Source organism: Scatophagus argus, chromosome 11 (assembly GCF_020382885.2).
Source record: "Scatophagus argus isolate fScaArg1 chromosome 11, fScaArg1.pri, whole genome shotgun sequence".
In the NCBI taxonomy this organism is placed as follows: domain Eukaryota; kingdom Metazoa; phylum Chordata; class Actinopteri; family Scatophagidae; genus Scatophagus; species Scatophagus argus.
Window position 1 is genome coordinate 18,852,158 of NC_058503.1, and position 23,525 is coordinate 18,875,682.

Sequence of the window (23,525 nt, forward strand, 5' to 3'; positions counted from 1 at the left end):
TTCATAGCTTGTGATGTTTAGTTTGTGTGTAGAAAAGGTTTTAAAGAAGCAATAAAAAGAATTTAAGACACATCAAAGAAAGGAGGATGAATGAACCTGCCGCACTTCTTGTTTCAAGGCAAGTAAGATTTTATAACAACAACACTGTTATGGTCGCTTTAAAATCATGTGCTCAAATAAAACCTAACCTGGACTTAAGTAGAATAGAGTCATTTTTGCCCATTAACCACATCTTGGTTGTAACAAGTGACCCCAAACAGTTCATGTACAGAAAAGAAACAAGACTGATAACACTGGCAAAGCCTGAACCTCCATGTAAACAGAAACGCCTGACTGTTGAAAAAGTTCAGTTTTGTCTTTAGTATCACTAACAAGTTGAAACAAACTCAGAGTATATACTGCAGGACTCAGGCAAACAAATTCATGCTTTAAAAAGAATCAAATGGAAAGTTCATGCAGTTAGCTACTTCAGCTAACAGTAGGACAACTCAACCAGCGCATGTTTCTGCGTGTCTGTTTCAGCATTCATAATTTATTTAGTTTAATCACAAGATCTGATGATTGAAGCTGTGCAACAATCCATGCATGACCACATGGTGTCCCCTGAACATCAAGGGTTTACAGCATAGCACAGGTGTATGCAAACCCACACAAGCACACATACACACACACACACACATTTGTTCGAAGGCTTTGTACAGCAAGCCGACGTAATTCCCACACCATTTACAGACATAACCACAGAATGAGTGCAGCTGCTTTTCCAGTCAGAAACTTCTATTTTGTATCCATGTTGCTGGGAATAGAAACGGGGCATAAGAAAGTGGTAATGAGGGTGAGAATTTATTATTTACATTGATGGAGATATTTAATTTCCTATGATGAGTTTAACTCAAACACTCCTGAGCCCAGAGGAAGAAATTCTTCATCTTCATATGTCCATACTCATGAACCAAGTCTTTATCAAAGATCCCATGCAACATATCATCAATTCTCGTGTGTATTTTATTCGCTCAAAATGAATGCATGGATACATATTCAGCATCTTCTAACTCGTGAGTTTGATATATTACTTATTTTGTACTGACTGAGATGTATTTATTGCACATAGTGTATGAAAACCTGTCACACACTAAAAGCTGGCACTGAATGTCACTTAGGATTTGAGATTTGAGATTTGATATTTTTGAGATTTGAGATTTGAACTTAAGTCACATATTTACTTATTTAAATTATAATTGCTACAATTCCAGATTTCATTTCAGTCAAGTTCTTGTCTTTGGACAACATTTGAAATGTGAAGGTATGAGTTCATTTGTTAAATTACAAAATCGTGTTTAATTATCAAACTCAAAGATATTGATTTGGTAACAGAACTCAGGTTTCTTAAGTATCGAAAAATCTCAAACCATACACAGACTTAAAACAGCTGTGGGTCTGAACTAAATTTAACTGTGCAGTCTGCATTTAAATGTTAAACTCACTCATAGTTTGAAATGTTCCATCTCTCCAGGCATACAAGTCCTGCATGATGCCAGATTGAATATAAAGTGTATAATGCTAAGAAAAATGTAAATAAAACAGAAACCTACTTAACTGCTGGTCCAGACCTGCCAATGATCCACTAATCTATGTAGAAAAATGACCAAGACTAATACAGCAAAAGAAAAATGGGAGCTTGGGGAAACATTAAGGCTGTGATTTATAACTCTGACATTATCATAAGTAGATTTCATAAGCAGATCTACAGAATAAGGACCTAAGTACATACACACCCCCTGTGTTATGCATACAGAATAATACACACACAGCAAAGCAACACCCAGGGGACAATTCAGTCATTAATGATTAAGATTAGGCTGTCCTGAATTACTAAAATCCATGAAGTGGGAGTTAGTGGCAAGAAAATGTCAGGGGAAGAGCTGCTGCAGGTGTAAATGATTACATCTCCACTTACTGTTAGCTTTTAAATTCAACAGACTACTAGAACTGCATCGAAATGTTTCCTAGTATTTACTGCTTTAAGAAATGTAGGCATATCATCGGCCCACGTCATTCACTGCCATGTGAGGATGACACGTCTGTACGTGTATGTATGAGTGCCTGTGTCCTCTCGGCGCTGAGGAGGAGGGGAAATGTGTCTGAAGCATCTGGTGTGAGAAACCGAGAACCGAAGACAACCTCACTGCTGTGCTCGGAGGAGCTTTGGAAAGTGTGAATAGCAGGGGATCTGTTTATTGTGACAGTGTGGTGCATCTGCAGAAATCCATGCAGTTATAGTGCAGTGCTGTATAATGATTACTGCTAGATTACAGCCACATGGTACAAGAGCAGCTGACTCAGTGCCTCCATGCTACAACATGTCACAACTGTGCTGTAGTAAAGTTGCCAACAAAAAGCTTTTTATAATTAACCAACAATAAATGAATAAAATATTTTATTCTATATCCAGGAGCTACATGAATTGGTTGCAAAGACAGCTGAGTGGTTTTATGGTTACTGTATTACAGAGACTGTGGTGTGGTGGATTTATCTGTAATATAAGGTGAGCAACAAGAACTGGAACTAAAATAAAAAAGTAAAATATAACACCACAAGTACAGATGTCACTTTTACACCTGGGGCTCAGTTTGGTTGGTCCATACCAAGAATGTAAAATATACTCTCAGACCTCTCAGTTCAGGTTCATTTTCACCAAAACCGATTACCAATAAGACTCAACAATAAACATGTAACATGGACAGAAAGGTGGCTTGTTCACTGGACAGTTTTGGCGACTGTCATCCTGCTTCATCAGCATCATCTAAAATCTAATTTCCTAGAATGACAGCAAGCTGTGCAGCACAAAGTGAACAAACAAACATTTGATTTTGACCATTATTAATGAGGAGTGTAGCTGCAAGTCATGAGTTATAAATACTGATCAAAAGATAGAATGAGGAGGAAAAAAAGGTTTTGGAATATTACAAGGTTGTAGGAAAGAAAAACTGGTTAGATAGATTAACTAGAACATATGCAACACATCTCATTTTATGTTCTTTTTACATGCTACCATGTTGTCAGAAAAATAAAAAATAAAAATAAAATAAAATAAAAATGAAACATTAAGCAATTATATAGATTGTTTATACAAACGACTTCTCTGACTATGCCCAGAATCAGTAGGTGAATTTCACAGTAGTTTAGTTTTTGAAACAATGCCACACTCACATAGCTACTATGACAAAATCCTGTGATTGAGCCGCTTTTCAGTCACATCCAAATTTGTCTTTCAAGCTGCCTTGTCATTCACACCAGCCAAAGCAAACTGAAACAAGCACACATACACCAGAGGTTGGGTGATTCAACATGTATAAAACATGTACACGTAAACTGACCCACTTTTCATAAACTACACATCAAGCACACAATCACAATAAGTTCTTTATGTGTAGCCTACATAATGTGCATCTCCTCAAGCCACTGAGAACAGAGCTTGAGAGCAGGTCCCAATGCAGAGCAGCAAACTATTCAATAACCCCACTCTCCCTGAGAAGTCAAAGTACCCTTGTCCCCATTCTGTCAACAGTGCACAGATACTATATGGTGACGCTCTGAACTGCTGAAGCCAGTAAATCTTAAACAGACAAAATTGCATTTATTATGTAATTAGTAAATGGCAAATACTGTCTTAGCACACGCTGGCAAATCATGAGCAGTAAAAGACAGCATTATCCTCTTTACCACACAATACTAAAGAATGAGACGTTCTCCCACTACAGATTAACACACCAGTCAATAGTCGCCCTGTGGCCCCACTCTGCTTCAGTTTTCTACATTGTCTGTTTATGTGTAGACCCTCACTGAGTACCGAGCAAGTATGTGGATTATTAGAATACAATCGTAAGAGTTGTCTGTGAGAAGGAATTAATGTTTAGAAACTAGGGATTCAGGTCAAATTATCCGCTGCAAATTCCTTTCACATTGGACAAAAACCCCACTAACACTCACTAACATGTGGCTTTTGTCTTCAGTAGAAAAGCTACGATGAGCATTCTTCCCTGGGTAAAATGACTCCACAGTATCACTGCCCATTGGAGCCTGGACAGATTGGACAGGAGACATGCTAATCTTTGCCCATTTTCTGGTGTGATGCTACAACACATCAAAATTCCAGATGTTGGCACGTTTATAGTTTTCCCATCCTTATTCTTTCAATTTACAACGTTGTTCACATAAATTTGTTCACATTATCATAAAATCTTCTGAGCTTAGACTTTTTCCAAAACCTGTTATCATGGTAAAGATAGGCAGGCCCAGAAGAAGACTTTGGCAGATGTTTGCCACTGGTTCTGTACCTCAGAAATGTAAATGAACCAAAAATGATTAAATGATTATTTTTCAGGGGGGAAGCTCACTGTCCTGGTTGTTATTTGCCGACACATATTAATACGCATACACAAACACACACACACACACTACTTGCATGCAACTATATGTACACACTTCTTAGTACTCAGTCTGGCATATACAATTTTATAATGACTCTGATGATTAGTGTCCGTAAAGGTCTGTAAAGATGGTTTCATAAGCACAATGGTGAGCTGACCATCATCTCACTGTAAACGCTGACAAAACGCTGATCCAGGACATGTTGGTTTGTAATGCTTGTATTACCCAGGGACTTTGGTGTACATACTGACTATAATCTGTCTTGGAATTTGCATGTGAATTTCGTACGTATTAGGACTTAACAACAACAGCAACTTAACTTCGTGTTCAGAGTCGAGGCGTTTTGGGGTTAAAAAGACGGTAATGATTTTATTTCATCACACTGTGACAGAGAGTGCATTACGTTATGGAATTTCAAATTGATTTTGGTAAAGTCTGCTATCTGCTCCTATCAGGAAGATGTTAAAAAGGTATGAAAACTGTTATCCCTCTGTCAGTAAATCTGCTGAACTGAGGACATAAGGAGGGTTTGAAATGTAGGATGATGTTACATTTACTTGAACGTCACCAACTTATGTCCACAAAAGTCTTTGCTATGCACTTTACATCCTTCTGACACTTTGCTATTACTTTATGTTTACTTTATTGGTTAGGACAAATAAATAAATCAGGAAATCCGAAGACATGTACATTTGTGCCGCTAATCCACTTGAAAAAAATGATAAAAATGAAAAAAACACTACAGTAATTCACTTGGGATTGAAAGTGGGGATAACAGACCAGGCACGCCGACCTCAAAGTGACAGCACTGAGGATCACACAGCCCTTACAGACACAATGACACATGTGCTGCAGCATTTTTTGGAAGCAACAGAATGAAAGGTGACGGCTGCTGCAAAAACACAATGACACATGATGGACATTTGGACCAGGAGATTAAGTCTCATCTGATTATTAGAATCTGTCGGTAATCAGGAAAATGATACACATCTGGACGGCTGCATAAAAATAGAAAACATGGGCACAAAATTAGCAATCCAGCTGTATGGATGGTAATGACTACACAAGCAAAACTAGAGGAGCAGTTAAAATGACTGCAGAGAAACAACAGGAAGTAAATTACTTTGATTTACAAGTCTGACACCATATAGCCCACAGGACTTCTTTCCAGCTGGCAACTTGGTATTTACCAGTAAAAATAGACAGCACAGAAAAGGACAGGAAAGCAAATGAATAAATGGTTGTGTTTTCTACACTGAGACAGACAGTAGGTGGGGCTGGGCATATAAATAAGGTGGAGGGAGAGAGGGAAGGAAATGGCACAGTGGAAGCTAAAGAAGTAGGAAGGTTTGGGCGGAGCGGAAGAAAGGAGGGAAAGTGGGTGGAACTGAGGGATTGGGGGAGTAAAGCTTAGAGAGGGAGGGAGAGAGAGAGAGAGAGAGAGAGGTACAACTGGAGCAAGAGAGGGAGGGAGGGGGAGAGAGACTGATGTTGGTACGACTGTGTTTCTGCAGTGACTGCCCAGATATGATGAATGGCCTGCAGACACCACCGTACAGCTGAGTGCAAACATCTCTATTGTGTACACTCTGCCTTCTGTGATTCATCATTTGTTTTCACCCTGGCTATGTTATTCTTTCACGTCTAGCAAATGAGATGCTGAAAGCAGCAGGAGTCAGCAAATGCATCTCTAACGACCGCAAATTCAGAACATATTACGCCACATTTCGCCTGTCTGTCCCTCACATGACACCTGCTAAACTTAAACACAATATGTTGTGGGATGTTAGAAGATAAATATATATATATTAGCTCTGGTATAACCCTATGGTGTAGCAGGGATGTCTGCAGAGCTACAGTCACTGAACTGGGTGTTGTATGAATGCACATGACCAAGTGTGCGGTTGCACACGAACGAGTTTAACATGTGATAGCAGTGTGGTAGGTCTACAACTTAAACAAAACTTTAATTGACTTTTTATATGCTCTCTGGCTCGGCTCCTCCCATCTACATCTCCTACGTCATGGCACAGATAGATCTCCATAAAGTAATGGTTTATTTATAACTATGTTGAGCTTTTACTTTATGTATCTGGGTTATATCACAGTAATTACAGCTGTACTGCAGATACTAAAGAACAAGAGAGCAGAAAAGAAACAGAAGAAGATAGAAAATTGAGAATTGAAGTGAATTTTTATCTTGTTGTGTATTTTGCTCTATTGGAGTTCATAATTTCTTCCATTCACCACTGGGCTGATTTCCATCTTTCTATCTTTCTATCACACAGCCAGTCTTTTTTATTATGTTTTTTCCTGTACTTCTTTTTCTTTTCATGTCCCAAATTTTTTGCCAGTCGCTCCTATTTTCCTCTGTTTTTCCCATTTTTCTGTCTCCTCTAAATCTGGGCTTTACTCCCATCCTCTATCCCTCCTGCTCCCTCCCTGTTTTGCTCCCTCCCAGCACCAGCCTCCCATTGCCTTGCTCAAACATTAAGTGGCTGTTGGCAGTGCCATTGATTGATTGTGTGGCGACCAATTAGTCCACAGTCCAGCTCCTATAGCCTGTTCCAAGAAGCCCTGTAAGGCAATCTGAAAACCGTCCTTGTTGGTGGGCAGTCCGTTCCCTGCTCTGAATATGGAACAGTTTTTCCTATGGCCACATTACAACTGAATCCAATACAACTACATCACATGAATGCGCCTCAGGAATTCTCCTACACCTGATAATGAAACAATATCTATTCAGTTACTTATGCACCCTGAGTTGGGATTTCTAATAAGAAACGCTGAAAGGCTGAAAAAACACCCACTCTGCTTAGAATTCAGCACAGAGATACAGTGTAAGTGCCCGAGTGCATGCCTGTGAAATGCAATGTAAACTGAAAGAAACACAAATTTCTTCTATTTCATTTATGTAATCTTCAGATCTTCACAGTGGAAACCAAAATTGTGGCTGAAGTGCAATAAAAAAAAAGCCTTTCCTCTGTATTTTATGCCCATAATCAGTTTTTCAAATATTTTCTGAGGAAGGAAATGCATCTAATTCATGCCAAAGATACATACCACGAGTTTAAATGTAGATATAAACATTTTGAGAGAACTACTACAAGAGAACTATTCAGGGCATCTTTAACCAAATGGATGAACTGACCACAGCCTTATCTTTTTCTATTGTGTGATACACAGAAATAAAATCAGAGAAAAAAACAGAGCATATTATGTTATGGTCCTCTTTTTCACTTCCTCCTCATCCATTATCCTCGTATTTTAGGATAACCTGTTGTGTATTAACACTTAGAGTTCATATTTCCCCAGGATGTTTAACAGAAAAGGGATCACAGAGGTGAGAGGCATTTTTAAAATTTGGCCCATGTGCGTTTAATCCCTACAAATAACAGAATTTTTTGGTGGAATAACCGTTAAAACAGACCGTTAAAACAAGAAATATAAACGCGGTGGGAGTCTGCAATCCCTTTTGGGATTTTTCCAATTAATTTCAGCAGATCAACAAAGTAAATACCTGAAATTACGATTATTATTTTTTTTATTTTGAGGCAAAGCCCTTCTTGATCCGTAAGTGTTCACACATCTTAAGTTTGTCTAATCTTCAACACTCTGCTGGCCAGTTTAACACCTGCTGTACAACAACAAACCTGCTGCTGCCTCTTAAAGGTGCAGATATGATATGTGTGATAAAGCCTTGAGGTCTTGTACCACTTTCACAGGTGAACAGCTAGCCAAGACCTGCACAAAAGACAGCTTCTCAAGAAAGGTCGTGAGCTAAGACAGAGCAGCCATTTGTGATCGAGACATTCAGGACTCGATACAATGGAAAGTAGAGCAGAAATAGATCAACCTTGAGCTCTCGTTCCTTCTAAATGTTAAAATGCTGCTAAAGGTCACAGACAGGCAGAGGATCTTTGCAGCTTCCTTTGAGAGAGAAAAAAGGGAGCTAGAGAAGAAGAGGAGGGGAAGAGAGAGCAAAAACTAGGAAGGCTGGCAGAAACAAGATGAATGATATATGAGCAGATGAAGAGGATTTTGACTTTTACCATGCTTTATTAAAACATGTCCACCAGAGGAAAAACCATAAAACTATGTACAAGACCCCCCACACATACTCACACAGCGGATGACTTGACAGAATAAAACCATCTTTTGCCTGAAAAAATAAATGGGGCAAAGAGTGAGAGATAAGTTGCGAGAGCACACGAAGAGGAAGGTAAAGAAAGTAGAGGGTGAGGAAACATGCTGATGGGATAAAAGATGGAGGATGGCGAGACTGAGAGTGTGAGAGAAAAGTAGGACACAGGCGGGAGGAAACGGCATGCCGGTGTTCTTTAAAGTTGAGCCATCACCATCGCTAAAATCCCCAACGTTGCCTGCCAGGACTCATCCTGCCTCGTCCCCTGGTACCATCGCAACTTTCAGAACTCCACACCTCCATCTCCATCTGCCTTTCACCCTCCCTCTGCTCTCTTTCACTAAGTTGTCGCTTCTTCAGTGCCCATGCAGCCTTTTCTCTTTTTGTGTGTGCATGGGGGCAGAAGAGATCCATACATTTATTCATTTCCTAACCCAGTGCTGCCGAGCCCTCACTCAAGACTGCAGTCATGACTGATGGAGGAAAGCCGATCTCCATGTCCCTGCACCACCTTTCCATCTCTTCTTCTTTGTTTGCCAGTTGCCTGTTGTCTTCCTTGGTTTCACTGGTTGATATTTCTATGGTTCACCTTCTGTTTGTTTTTATCCAAACACTATAACCATCACCATGGTTTTAGCTCAGTTTTGGGGCCTCCACTAACACTAAAAATAACGACTTTATTTTCTAAATGTTCCATCGTGTTAACCAGGTATTTGCTAACACTGTAGGTCTGCTTAATTTCATACAGAGGATGTTTAGAGCTTTTTTAGCTGAAAGCATCTGCTTCCTGCAGCTTTAAAAAAAGACACTATGAGAAGGGCAAGAGTGAACAGTAAAGATGCAGGTTGTCAAGAACAGTGAGCTAGAAGACCCTGTGAAGCTCTGAGTCACTATATTGTTTTTTCCTAATGAATATTTGCAGATTCTGTCCATTATATTTTCTGAATGTCTTTAAGTTAAAACAGGTTTTATTTTAGATTAGAAAATTGAGCTTTGATGTAATGTTATATGTGTTTAAAAACCTTTTTAAAATACTTAAATAGTCCTTAATAGTTTTTAATTGTGAACCCATCAAGCTTTGTCACTTAAAATAGTAAGTTTATACTTAATCAGCACATCAAGGAGAAGACAAGAAGTCTGAATGGATTGGGACACTTTGTGACTTGAAGCTGATGCTTAGCCAGGATGACAAAGCAACATCCCATGTTGCGCTCACAAGAGTACAGTGCATGGTGGACATCCTCTGTATCATAAGACAACACAATGTGTGTGGAAGCTGTTGCTACACCCTTTCACAACATCAGAGGAAACACTGAGGTTAAGCACATGTGGTGTGAAAAACCTAAAATAAATATGCCTCACAGACTACATAAAACCTGGTGAAACTGAAGCTACCAAGTCAGGTCACAGACAGTCGGTGTTGATCAGTCTGTTGAGTTTGTACTCTTACCGATCTATTAAAAATAAAATAAATCCACTCACATCCTCAGATGGTAGGAGTAGATGAAGACTTTTGTGTTGGTTCTTGCAGCCAACAACAGAGTAATTGGCCTGATTGGTCCCCACCGGCCTTGTCCTCTTGCAAGACTCCAGGTGCAATGTAGCCACAGTCCCAGTCTCTTTCTTTGGCAGTATACTTTGACATGAAAAAGCACAGCTGTATATCCAAGTCAGCTGACTATGAAATGTATCCTCATTCATAGCATCCCATGCACTCATATTTTGGGATGTCATTTTCGCTGTTGGAAACATAACCAAGCAAACAGAGCAAGTTTTGTTTTTGAGCAGCAGCACACCCTCTGGCTACTAGAAATCCGAGCTAAAATATCCTGTAGTTCTTCCTCAACACCAACTACATCACTGTTGTCAGAGAAAGAACAGATCTGGCAGCAGGAGAACTTCCTCAGACATCCACATAAACCATGCCCAATTTTCCCTTTAACGTAGTGTTAGCCATGGAATCAGTTAGCTCAGTGTTTTTCCATCAGTGCTCTTTCATGTGCTGTTTAATTATTCTTTCATTCTAGTCTTTGCTCAAATAAAGCACAGATTATCAATAAACTGAAATAAATCCCCACATTTAAAATACTATGCTAAAAAAGCAGCGTGGATAGCCTTCGATTTCCCACAGATATTATGAAAACAAATGCTTTTACTATTGTCTGACAGTGTAACTCAAGCCATCTGTGTCTGTAAAAGACGCTTACTACATGTTAAAAGTTACTACACGTTTGCAAAACCATTACAACAGACGTTCAGATGACAACATCTCCTCTGAGTCAACGGGGAAGTGAGAATTAAACTGCCACAGTCGGTCTTCTCACGACTGGATAGCACACACACAAGACTTACTGTGTCACACTTTAGTACATGCGGCCCATAAATGTGTACTTTATACGCTTACTGAAAGCTGCCACGGCCAGTATGAGTGTGACCACGATGGAGATCCAGGAGACCCAGAGTGCCTTCTTCCTGTAGCTCTGAGCCTCATGGGGCTTCAGGCGCATGCTGCTCTCCAGAAGACCTGCAATGAGAGACGTAAACTCTATTATGAGAATAATTCCTTCTTTCTTCATCAACTACTTTTTAGGTCATTAGCCATCCTGTGACTGTATGAGACAGCCAGAGGTAATAACTCTTTTACAGTGAATAGATAGTGATAAAACTCATCCATAATCACTTGGTTCATTCAAAAAAGAAACATTTGGAGTTCCCCCAAAGCAATACTGTAAGAAACACAGAGTAAAAATCCTCTCCTACATGATAAATTTCACAACAATTGCTGTATTGTTTTGGACTTGACAATAATGACACAGCTTTCAGTATGTAAAACAAGACTTTAACTCATTATTGCACCAGCTATAATCAGACCACGAGCTGATCTATCAATAAGTACTTATGTTTCAAACATTACTGGTGCTGTTTCCTCCGCCTGTTGTGCAGGATTTCTGTTAGATCATCCTCCACAACTTCCAAGAAAGCTTCATATCATTGGAGATTTGCAATGAAGGACACTAAATAATCTGATGTGTAACCAGAGAGCCCTGATACACTGCAGATTACACATGAAGGATAGCAACAGCTTTTCCCTCACAGCTACAGAGTAAGTGTGGTCTCTCAAATTTATACTAAGCAATAAAATTATCAATGAAAACCAATTAAATGTCAGGTGCACAGTCCTTAACTGGCCTTATAAGTCTGTTTGAGGCACAGTTGCCTTCAAAAAGACTAAACAGAGGCAAAGTTAAGGCAGAATCCTGAGTGTAATGATTCACATACATTTCTTCATGCCTCACAGCACTATTTCTGTATAGGAAGTCTTTGCCCGAGGTCACAGACAAAACAGCCCAGATTCTGCACTGCCTGGAGCTCTTCCATTGTCATGAAGCGTGAGGCTGGCTTGGCAGACTCATACAATATTTATAAGCCTGAACTTTTACATCTAAAAGAGCTTTTAATGATATCATTTGTCATTCTATCCATAGTATAGTTAGTCTCCTCTGAACTGTCCTGAGACACAAACTGTGTTTTCTTGTTGCAAAAGCAGACAGATAATGTGATCTAATGAAAGCAATGCTTTTCTTTTATTTTTCTTTTGATTTTGAACTAAATCTTCTGGATGCATTTCAGTAATCACTTGGATCAAATTTCACGGTCCCTTTTTGTGTTTCAGTGGAGCTAGGATTGTTCAAGTCATTTGGAAAATTAGATGTTTTTAGAATAAAACACAAATTTTCTCTCACTAACATGATAAAAAACAAAAACTTAAATATATATAAGGTGTCATTGCAGTAGGTTAGTGACGCATTACACAAGACTTTACATAACTTCAAAATGCTTCAACAAAATAGACCTTCACCTCTTCAGTGCTCCTTTTTTCTAAAAAAAAGAAATCGACTGATTTTTTTTTTTTAATACTGCAGGAACTTTCTCTTTCTCCAACAGAACCTTCTTCTCTGTCTCCAACAGAACTGGTATGTCTGTGCCATATTTCTTGATCGGGAATCACTGACTGCAGATCAAACCAAATCAACCCTTGAGCCTTGAATCTCTTACTTGATCCCTGATCAGTTAATTAACTACATACATTAAAATCAGCCGTTGCTGTATATTTAACCCATGTAGACTTTGTGATCAGCCATGTGACACTGAAGAGCTAGACAAAACACAATATAATATCACTTACAGGCTCAAAAGTGTTACTGTAAATAGCAACGTGACTGTGGGCTAAGAAGATGTCATGTGTGTTGCATGTTGTGTGAGTCATAGAGAGGGAATCATGCTGGAAACGACTGCCGATCAAGAGCTGGTAAAGTCTCATGATAGTCCCACAGTGTAAAATGACTTTGATGATAAAAAACAAATAATGACTGAACTCATTTTCAGCTTCATCAAATAAATTATTTTTAAGAGTTAAAGAAGAACCATGATGTTATAGTATTGCACTTACTTAAATTTGTGGGACAAGATAAAGATTTTAACAATGGTACAAGATTCCTGACCTTTAGTCCCCAGTATCAGGGTGAATCACCAAAAATGTAAAACCTTTCAAAGATCAAGTATGCCTCTTAGGCTTTCTGTCAGGAACGTGAAGTTTCAAAGGCCAAGCTGAGACGAGCTAGAGACGTTAAGTTTTCCCTCGAACTTGACAAGGCTCCTGCAGAGCCACGGAGGACATTATGACACGAGTGGTACTCTCTGTGACTGGAGAACTTAATGTGTGAAATCAGTTCCTCTTTAACCTTGAAAACACCTTAAAATTCAATGAGATGCTTCTTTTTCCACAGCATCCTTAACCTTCTGTAACCTAAGAAGTACAATTTTGTATGTGACAAAGTGACCCTTTAAACAAAATGACCCTTTTCTTATCTTTGAATTTCTCACGGTGTGGAAAGTCCATTTCACCCTGCCTGCGGCCCTTGTTGTTAACTCTCACTGTTTATCTAGTGTGGGTGTAGATGGAGGAAGACAGAGCATCCAGAAGGAGTTGGTGCTGCTACTGGGATGCAATCCCTCACCAGGTTCCCACCACCGCCAACTGTTTTTGATGGACAGCCAGATCCTTTCACTCCAAGTGAAGTGCTGTTTCAAATGACATTGATTTAGTTCAGGCAGCTTGTATCTGTTACTGTCAGAAACAAGTTGGTAACCAAATGCATCCATGAAGGTATGGTGGGAAGGTGTAAGAAACACAACGACCTTCACTGCTACAAGTCAACATCTTCAGTGTGGTGTATATTGAGCAGTCATGCATCCATTATTAATAACTTCTGCGTCACTCTCATATTAATATCATCATTAAAACATGTACATTTTGTTAAACACAGATCCCTTTTCTCATTGTGACAGATGCTTATGGCCCAAACCCATTCACCCCTTAACTTTCACCATGTAGCTGATGCGAAATCACTTAATCTGGCTGTGATTAATTTCTTTGAAGATAGAGAGTCAAAGAAAAGCACATGACTTGTGCTTTAACAGAAGAAAAAAAAATCATCTGGAAGGTCCATGTCAGGGTTTGTCTCATTAAACAGCCTTATATGAAAATGCGCATGTTTGTGTTGAGTCACATGGAGCAACATTTACAATGAAGCACTTCAAACCCTATAGTGACTTTTGTCTTATAACCCAGCTGACGTCCACTAATAAAGCCTCAGGGTGCGACTGGCCACAGTGATTATGATGTATGGATATGTTTATCTGTGGATACAAGCATAGTTTACAGGCCAGTAAAGGTCAGATCAGGAGTAAGTGAAGCTTAAGTGAGTGAAATTTTGTTCATGATCAAAACAGTGATCACACGAGATAAGATCACCTTTCCATGTAAAGTGGTATAGTATTTTGATAGTATGGTGATGTGTACATGTGTGTGTGTTTGTGCGTGTCTGTGTGTGTGGCAGAGGGGGAAGTGAGACAGCATTGTTAAATCCCTTTGTTCACGTGATCCCAGACTGCAGGATCAGACAGCAAGAGGCAAGAGCTCAACATATTCTCATACAGACCACACACACACACACATTTGTTTGTGCCGGTGTTTGGTTGTGAGTGTGTATCTCTCTCTTACCACTTGTCTCTTATCACACCTTTTCTAAAAATAATTAACATCAGCCAGTGTAGCTCAAAAGGCTGATTATGCACAGACAGACACACACAGAAAGCCAGGAAACATAACTGAATATAATACTGCAGGGAGGAGCGTGACCTGAAAGAGATAAATTAATTACTTTTTTGCACAATCTGAAAGCCTGTCCCTACCTGTCTCACTGCAGTGTATACAATGACGTCTTCATGTCTTAGCCTGGCAGATATATAAAGAGACACTATCAGTGCATGATCAGACTGCAGAGGTGTTCTAGCAGCAATGGCAGCGACATTTATGTAAATAGGAAAGAGATGAGGAAAGTGGAGGAGGGACGTAAACAGAGAGAGTGTGAATGTGAGAAATATATTGTGCAGGAGTATGTGTGCGTGTGTGTGTGTGTGTGTGTCTGCATGAGGTGTTTGTTTCTAAAGGTCACTTAAATCGCTAAGCTTTTAAAATAAAGCTTCCTCCTTCACGTCTATTTTAATATCTCTGTGACCATCATTCTTAGACAAATGACCTTTAATTGACTTTAATGACTTTACCTCGGACAAAGTAACACAAGTGATTGCAAACATTTAAAGGTGCAACCTGCCAATTTTAAACATAATGATCACATTACTAAAGACGGCTAGTATTATTTCGCCTGTCAGAACAGTGACATGACTGTGGATCTAGAAGAGCAAGTAAAGTAACCTCAGTGAGATCACCAGGTGTTTGTTTCGGATTGGGTTTAATAAAGTGCAACTCTTTAACAGTCTGCACTGCAAACTTAAAGTGTAGAGATGGAAAAACCATGACTGTTTACCTGTGAAATGAAAGATGGTGCTGGGTTGCATTGTGGGAAATGTAGGATCCAGTGTTTTTGGCGCTTGCCCCACACAAGGAAACAAAAATCAGGATATCTCAGCCTCTACTGCTTTGATTCTTTGACCATATTTTTTAATCTGTCACAAGTTCCAAGCTGTTTCAATGGAAGTGCAGCTCTAACTCACGTTGAACCCCTTTAAGGCTTCTTCCTAAGAGTTCAAATCCGCCAACTGACCAGTGCCGTTTAATGATGACAACATCTTAAAAGAAACCGAAGATCTTTCATTCTGGCCTTTTCCTTATCTTTATCTACCTTATAGGTACCAGGGACATACTGCAGGGTGATTTCAGCTCTAAAAACTAAGTTAAATCCAACACTGTCACAACACCAAGTTCAATTTCAGATTTTATTAACCACCCAACACATGCTCAGTTAAATTAGTATCACCGAGCTACTTAATAATGTCTCAATTAGCCTATCCATTTACATGACATTAAATAACGTAACTGGATGTATACATAAACAAATCCAGCTTAGAATATAAGGATTTAAGTTAAATCTTATTATCCACTGTGGAATTTGTTGTTTCTCGTGTTTTACGCATATATTAGATAACGAATGGGATTATATTCCAAGAACAATCACACACACACACACACACACTCACACTCACATGTGCTTAAGCAAATGAAAGGCGCACTTAAGGGTTTGTTAGGCATGCATGTGACTGATTTCAGAATCTAGCGTTCAATCACAATGAGTGTGTCTGAATGTGGGCGCATGTTTATAGAAAAAAATGAATTCCCACAGCCAACTTTGTCCACAGAGACAATGCAATATGGAAAACTGAATTGAAATCAGTTTTCGCCTTACTCTGTTTTGAATCCTGCTGATGTAGGACTATCATAAATTATTCAAATCAGAGCGGACTAAAAATACCTCAAGTGGGTAAAAAATACCCCCTCCCCGTCCAGGCCCCCCTAACACACATTCACATCCATAACTTTTACAAAGCAGCTCCAAACATGACAGAGACAGATGAAGTTACCTTCTCCCTCCACAGTGTCCGTGATTTTCATCTCCTGGCCCGTAGAGAACGGCTCATGCTGGCCGGGGGGTTTGGCTTGCTGGTGATGGTTGTTGGTGAAGCCATCCGGGGCGCACTGGCCGTTCCGCACTGTGGCCGGGCAGGGATCCACAATCGTCGGGTCCGGGACAGGGTAGGACTCCTGGGTCGCCGGGTCTGTCATTGTTGCTGCAGTTGATCTTTTGTTTACAGACTAAAAGGCAAAGAAAAATGATGATGGAAAAAAAGATTCACGCCGGTCCGCTGAGTGCAGCAGCCATCCAGCGCGTCCAATATGCCACCGGTGTCGACTCAGTTCCGGGGAGGAGGGGGGAGAAGAGATGGCGATAAGATGGGAGATAACGAATTTATCTCCCCAGCATCAGCAGCGAACCAACCCCCCTGTGTGCGAGCTAAACACTGCGAGGAGCAGCTCAGCAGCCTCAGTGTAGACACCCTGTCCGATGGAGCCAGTTAGACAGTTTAGGGTTAGATGAGGCGTTGTGATAAATTGCCTGGATTTGCTGTGAATCTGACAGGCGGTGCCAGCAAGTTTTTTTTCCCCTCCTCCCCTTCCTCCTTCTCTCCTTCTGTCAGAACTCTGATTCCCATACGGGCCACTAGCCTGCATGTAATAATTAATGGTATCCTTCCTGAACCACTCTGAGCTTTCCCACAAACTGGCTTTGATTTATTTATGAAACAAAACTTTAATTGATCTTAGAAGGCCGTTATATATCAAGTAGTATTTAAAGTACAAAAAAGAATGTTTTCACACCTCAGGCTTGTTAATGACACCCACAACCTGACTGCTGCTCTTTTGCGTCACTTTCAATGTGCTCATCACGCTATAACAATTAACCACCAGGGGGCGCCGAAACTCAGGTGTGCAATTGAGAGTTAGAACACGTGAAAAACATTTCTGTGAGATATCAGCCAGCTTGACACTTATTCGCTCTGCATATAGATCAGTGATTTTCAGCTGAGCATAAACAAAAATACTGTAAGCAAAAGCCTGCAAAATCAAAAGAACTTTTTGCACAACATTGTGAGTCAGCATAACATAGGCAGCCAACTGCACAGACGTGCTGCTTTAAACTATTATATAGTGTGTATATATATTAACTGTCCACTAGGTTAAATATCCCACACAGACACATGATTAGGCTACTTTCTGTTTGTTTTTTTTCTGACTGGGTAATAAATTACCAGGTCCCACCAGCCATTCACCTGTCAGTCTCCGAGGGAGTTTCTGTCTGAGGGCGGAGAGAGAATTTGCTGGATTTGCACTACATTACCGCAGGAAATCTCAGGCAGCAGACGTCCACATTTTCCTGAGTGTAATCATAAGGATGAAGGTTGACATCCACAATCACATTTTACCAAAGGAGTGGCCAGACTTGAAACAGGTAGGCACACAAGAGCTCTTTAAGGACCAGAAAAGTTTTTCTAAGTGTGAGTAAACCACTCAGTCCAAAGGCTACATCTCATTTTGTGTGGGTTGAATGGGTTTAAAAAAAACGTGTATTTGTTTTTATCAGCTCTGTAGCAGGCAGAGCTTCACATCAAATTCAATACTATTAAATGCCAGAAAATAAAATGTTCAGACTTTTCCCATTGGAGTGTCAGAAGGGAGTTTAACAGCTCACTCCATAAATCTCTGCTCTCTATGGATGGTTAAACTTTAATCAATATCGGGTTCTGGCCTTGCTCTTGCCTGTCCTATCTGTTCCTGCCCTTATGTCTGTGTCTCTGGCCTTGGCTAATGATTTGCCATGTTTAGTGCTGGACAGGAGAGTTGGTCTACAGCCTGGTGCCCTCACTCTCTCACAGGCTTTTCTTTCTTTCTTTCGTTATGGAGGGAAATGCATATAGTAATATAAAATGACAGGCACGAGTTTTGAAGTCACTTTTCTGCCACTAGAGTTGACTGTCTTTAGCTGCATGTAAATGGATATTTTTGGCAATTAAAGCAGTAATTATATTGGGAGACACATCCTCCTAATATTCACATATGCTCAAATATGGCCAATATATTGATATAAAAACATAAATAAAACACATTAATAGGACTCTAAACACTGCTGTCAAAAATGATCATTTGCAAATATAATCATACTTGTAACAAAAGTAAGCAATTATTATTACTACTAGTTCTATGATACAGTGTGCGGCAGTTTTCCATATGGTATTACTGTGAAAACATTCAAGTATTCATTCTTCCCTTTTGCATATAGTTAGTTGTGTGACATTACTACAGACACCGGAGAGGCCTAACAGAAATCCAGTACTTATTTTAGGGACAGTGATACGAAAATCCATTATATTCAGTCTTATTTTACCCGTGAGGTCTCTGAGACCTGAGATTTTCTGGACCTACATGAGTTCTGATGAGCAGAACAAAATACTTGATTACTCTGAATATCTATATTTAAAGTGTGTTTCAGAGCTGTTAAAGTGGGCATAGTCTTTCAAACAGAAGGGTTAACTTCGGCTAAACACCTCTGTTGAACTGGCACACATACATTTCAATAAAAGAAGCCTTTCGCTGAAATCACTTCTCAATAGAAGCCCTCTGTGGCATCAACAAAGTACACAGCACTGCAGATCTGCAAGGATGAGAAATGGGGCTTTACTGGCCGTATTGCTCATGGAGATCATTTCATCTGTATGCAAAAGAGTCAACATCCTCAAACGGCATTCAATGTGAGTTATCCAGGGCGGTGGCATGGATAGACCTCTAGGATGAACACTGAAACCTTGTAGATGGGATAACACAATCAGTAGAGGCTTTTCCACAGCAGGATGCGTGTGAGATGCCTAACTATGTCCATGTTTGTGCAGATGTAAAATACATCTGAATGGAATACACCAGCTATGCAATCTAATGTATAATATGTGTTTTTCCGGTATATGATATTTTGATTATTTATTAATCATAATCACTCTATTGCATGTGTTTCAGAGGTATGGCTATGATGGCTTTGTACAGCTTCACCATCACTGCAAGGTGAGTCATACATGCAGAGTCATACTTTATGTTTTTTCTTGCATGTACATACAGATTATGGGTTCTGGACCACTTACGCGTTATACTATTATGCTGAGGACACAGGAGGTTCCTCCTGGCTGCACCCCACCCAGCAGACCTGTCAGCCTGGCCCTCGCCATGTGAGCAGCTGCAGAACTCAGCACGGTGTCACTGCATCAGCAGAGAGATTCACTTGAACACTGCAGAACACAGAGCAGCCTGGCAGTTGTGTAGTGAATGCAACTCTTAGCGGCAGACGTTAGCTGAGCTTTTGGCATGAGCAAAACTGCACATAAGGATGAACAGTGGATTCACTGAAATACAAGCAAGGTCTGGTGATGAACATCTGTTTAAGTGCTGATGCCAATGTTAAAACAAGATCAATAAAGCCTCCAAGTCAGATTGTAACACTGGTGGAGATGCTCCCACACTGAGATATTTTTAATTGCATACATTAACAGGGAAAAAGAGCACCGTTCAGATGTTGTTTATTTTCCACATTTGCATACACCAAGAACATTTTGTCTCTCTTGACAGTTTAATGCCAGAAGTAAATAAAATCTCTCCATCAGTCAATGTAAATCAGCCATCTGCTGCCATCATGTGGTTATGTTTTGAAATTTTCTGAAATCAAAACTTCCCATAAACTCATGAGTTTGAAAATTGTAATTTTAATGAGGAAAAGGACATCAAATCTGCCAAGGTATCCAGACCCTATAACAGAGAACTAAGGAACACTTGAACACTGTTAATGTTATGTTTCAGGGTGAAGCAAAGATGATGAAGGATGGAAAGTTGTTTCGAGTGATTCAAGAAAACTGCTGGGATGCAAACTCACGCTTAAGGGATATGGATCAACATGGTATATACACAAACACCAAAAATACCAGCAGGAACAGTGTTTCATATTGTTGATGCCTAAAATATATGTCTCTGTTTATGACCTTTAGGTGTCACAGTTCAAGCCCTTTCTACTGTTCCTGTGATGTTCAGTTACTGGGTTAGTACACATTAAGTCAATGCAGCTATTCTGTTTTATTAAGTTGTGAAACAGCACGTTGTTAAATTGCTAAATTGCAGACCTGATATGTGACACCACAGCAGCTTGGCTACTTGTCTGCAAAGCTTCTAAAAGTGTCTTAGTTCTTCTGCTGCCATGAAAGTATCAAGCAAAAACTATATGATTCAAATTTCAATTCAGCTTTCACAGTAGCAGTTTATTAACCTATTTTAATGTTATTGTGGGGGCTACAGGCTAAACCTCATGACACACTGGATCTCTGTGTCCTGTTAAATGACGATCTGGCTCAGACCGTGCAAAGCCACCCTAAGAGGTTTGTGGGCCTGGGCACTCTACCCATGCAAGCCCCTGACTTGGCCATACTGGAGATGAGACGCTGCGTGAAGGAGCTGGGATTCCCTGGGGTGCAGATTGGCTCACATATCAACAACTGGGACCTCAATGCCTCTGAACTCTATCCTTTCTATGCTGTGAGACATTGAATATTGCAGTGCATGCTTATCATACGTGATAGCACAAGACTCCTGATGATAATAGTTGCAAATGTATTTATGTTTATACTACACCAGATTTACTAATTTCGTACTGAAGTGCCCTGCATTCCTTTGAATTCAGAGATCAAGTTCTTATTCATAGAGAAATGCTGATCTTGCTGTGTGTCTGCCATGCAGGAAGCTGAGAAGCTGGGCTGCTCCATATTTGTCCACCCATGGGACATGCAGACAGATGGGAGGATGGCTAAGTATTGGCTGCCCTGGCTGGTGGGTGAGGGAGATGAGATGAGATGAGATGGAATAGGAACAGGAGAATATCCACACTGATCTAGTCAAAAATAAAATAAAATAAAACCAGGATGTGAAGTCTTTATTGTCATTGTAGAGGTTCACATAATGAAACTGCTCAGAGCAACTCAAGTGGTGTATTCATTCAACATACACTATTCTCTTAAAAATACAGTCACTTTCAGACTGAAATTGATCCATGTTTAATTACCTGTGCATAATAAAGGAAAAATACAGCAGCTACATTATACTCTGTATTTAATGACTGATGGAGTCATCAGAACAAATCATTTTATTTTCCTGTGTGTTAAAAACTACCACATACTGTTGATTTTCTAACATTGTAACTTTCACATCATATTTTATCGTGGTTATGGCCAACAGTGACCAATAATGCTGCACTGTTTTGTTTTGCTTGTGCCACTTAGTATATTAACCCACTTCCATTGTCTCATTTAAACAAAAAGGCATTTATTTAAAGTACAGTTGAAAAGAAAATTCAAGTTTTGTTGTCTTTTCTGTCTCAAAGGCATGCCATCAGAGACAACTATGGCTATTTGCTCGATGATATTTGGAGGTGTCTTTGAGAAATTTCCAAAACTGAAAGTCTGCTTTGCACATGGAGGTAAGGACCAGATGTTTCAATTACAGTACATTAAAGTCACAGCAAAATAATCAGAAAACTAAGGTGCCATCTGCAATGTATATGCTCAAGTGACCTTTACTGCTTTTGTTCATCTGGCTACAGGTGGCTCATTTCCATTCACTGTGGGCAGAATTGAACATGGCCACAAAGTCCGTCCTGACCTGTGTGCTGTGGACAACAAGATCAGTCCACGGAAATACCTTGGCTCTTTCTACACTGACTCCCTAGTTCACGATCCCGTCTCCCTGAAGCTGCTCATTGATGTTATTGGAAAAGTGAGCTTGTATTCATTGTTCGCCGAACAAACAAATGCACATACTCACACACAAACTCTTGTCAACTGGAAGACATCAGGAATTATTTCTATAAATCCATTTTAACCTTGGACACAAAAACTGTGTACCCAGGCTCATTAAAGTGGCTCTCCTGTTGTGGAAGCACTCTGACGCTTCAGGTGACAGTAATTATTTGCATTTCTATCAATTCTACATAGATACAAAAGTGAAAGTGCATGCATTCCTCTTTCAGGATAAAGTGATGCTGGGGACAGATTATCCATTCCCACTGGGTGAGCTGCAGCCAGGATCACTGATTGAGTCAATGGATGAATTTGATGACACACTAAAGGTAACAACATTTTATTTACAATGTAGTTACCTCTATCATGAATTGAATCTGTAACAACCCTTTATAATAACACAGAGCCAGCTAGAAAAGCCCGATCAGCAGCAGGTCATTTAAAAGTTATGCCAAACCAGTTTGAGATAAACATGTCTTTGATTCGGTTGCTTTTAAACTTTAATTGCATAAATAAATGAATGAATGGGTTTAAAATCTTGAAACTGTATGTCCAATCCAGTATTCAGTGTGGAATGCATTCTTTTGTTTTGCAGGATAAATTGCTTGCTGGAAATGCAATGGAATTTTTGGGTCTGAAACGAGAGCAATTTGATTAACACGAAAAACTGACACAACTGGCACATCGTCAGTGCACATCTTCACAGGCTTTACTCAAATCTTTGTATTTGGATGATTAAGAAATTCTGGATTAGTTTGTTTAGTCGATACAGCTAATGTCATTGTTGTTTGATATAATAAAGTAATTAAATATTTTACTCTTGGTATTTTTTGAATAGTTGTTTGAACTCAGTATAAGAAGGTTGGAGAAGGGAAAACAGATGTTGTTAGTCAAGCAGAAGTAAGAATTTATTTATTTTTTTCTTGTGAACATAAAGGAAACACCACAAAATAAAACATGAAACTAATGGTTTACGGCAGAAAAAACTCAACTTTGACACAATACTTTGAAGTTAAAGTTCTTCCTAAAAATACACAGGAAAACAAATTTCAAACTGAAGTTAACCACCCTGTTACATAAGTTGTGTACATGGACTCTAATGTAGTAAATAATTTATTTCTTATTATGGGTTAACGGGCAATGCTCATTGATTAGTACCAATGGTATTGACCGAAACGCGTTGTGTAACGTGTGAATAGATTAATAAAATCAA

General features: G+C 39.6%; 2 protein-coding genes across 4 annotated transcripts in view; one reads left to right on the forward strand and one right to left on the reverse strand.

The window, feature by feature from the left end:
* Positions 1–17,403, reverse strand: part of LOC124067069 (transmembrane protein 163-like) — a 52,921-nt gene extending 35,518 nt beyond the window's left edge. The window contains exons 1-2 of the mRNA XM_046404123.1: positions 16,517–17,403; positions 10,980–11,099 (exon numbers count right to left, since the gene is read on the reverse strand). Of these exons, the coding sequence (XP_046260079.1) occupies positions 10,980–11,099; positions 16,517–16,718 (322 nt within the window). The 5' untranslated portion in view covers positions 16,719–17,403. The remainder of the gene's footprint in view (positions 1–10,979; positions 11,100–16,516) is intronic.
* Positions 17,404–17,769: 366 nt separating this feature from the next.
* acmsd (aminocarboxymuconate semialdehyde decarboxylase) lies at positions 17,770–23,110 on the forward strand. 3 transcript variants are annotated; one of them, XM_046404988.1, is made up of 10 exons: positions 17,770–17,943; positions 19,500–19,544; positions 20,331–20,427; positions 20,516–20,565; positions 20,820–21,056; positions 21,258–21,351; positions 21,898–21,993; positions 22,117–22,289; positions 22,422–22,468; positions 22,543–22,641. In XM_046404988.1, exons 1-9 carry the CDS (start codon positions 17,887–17,889, stop codon positions 22,428–22,430), a joined length of 858 nt encoding a protein of 285 aa, XP_046260944.1. In that variant the 5' UTR covers positions 17,770–17,886; the 3' UTR covers positions 22,431–22,468; positions 22,543–22,641. The 3 variants fall into 3 exon arrangements, with proteins under 3 accessions (XP_046260944.1, XP_046260942.1, XP_046260943.1); XM_046404986.1 differs by lacking the exon at positions 22,422–22,468 and adding an exon at positions 22,908–23,110 and having other exon boundaries at positions 17,771–17,943; XM_046404987.1 differs by lacking the exons at positions 17,770–17,943; positions 19,500–19,544; positions 22,422–22,468 and adding exons at positions 19,604–19,895; positions 22,908–23,110.
* Positions 23,111–23,525: the final 415 nt, after the last annotated feature.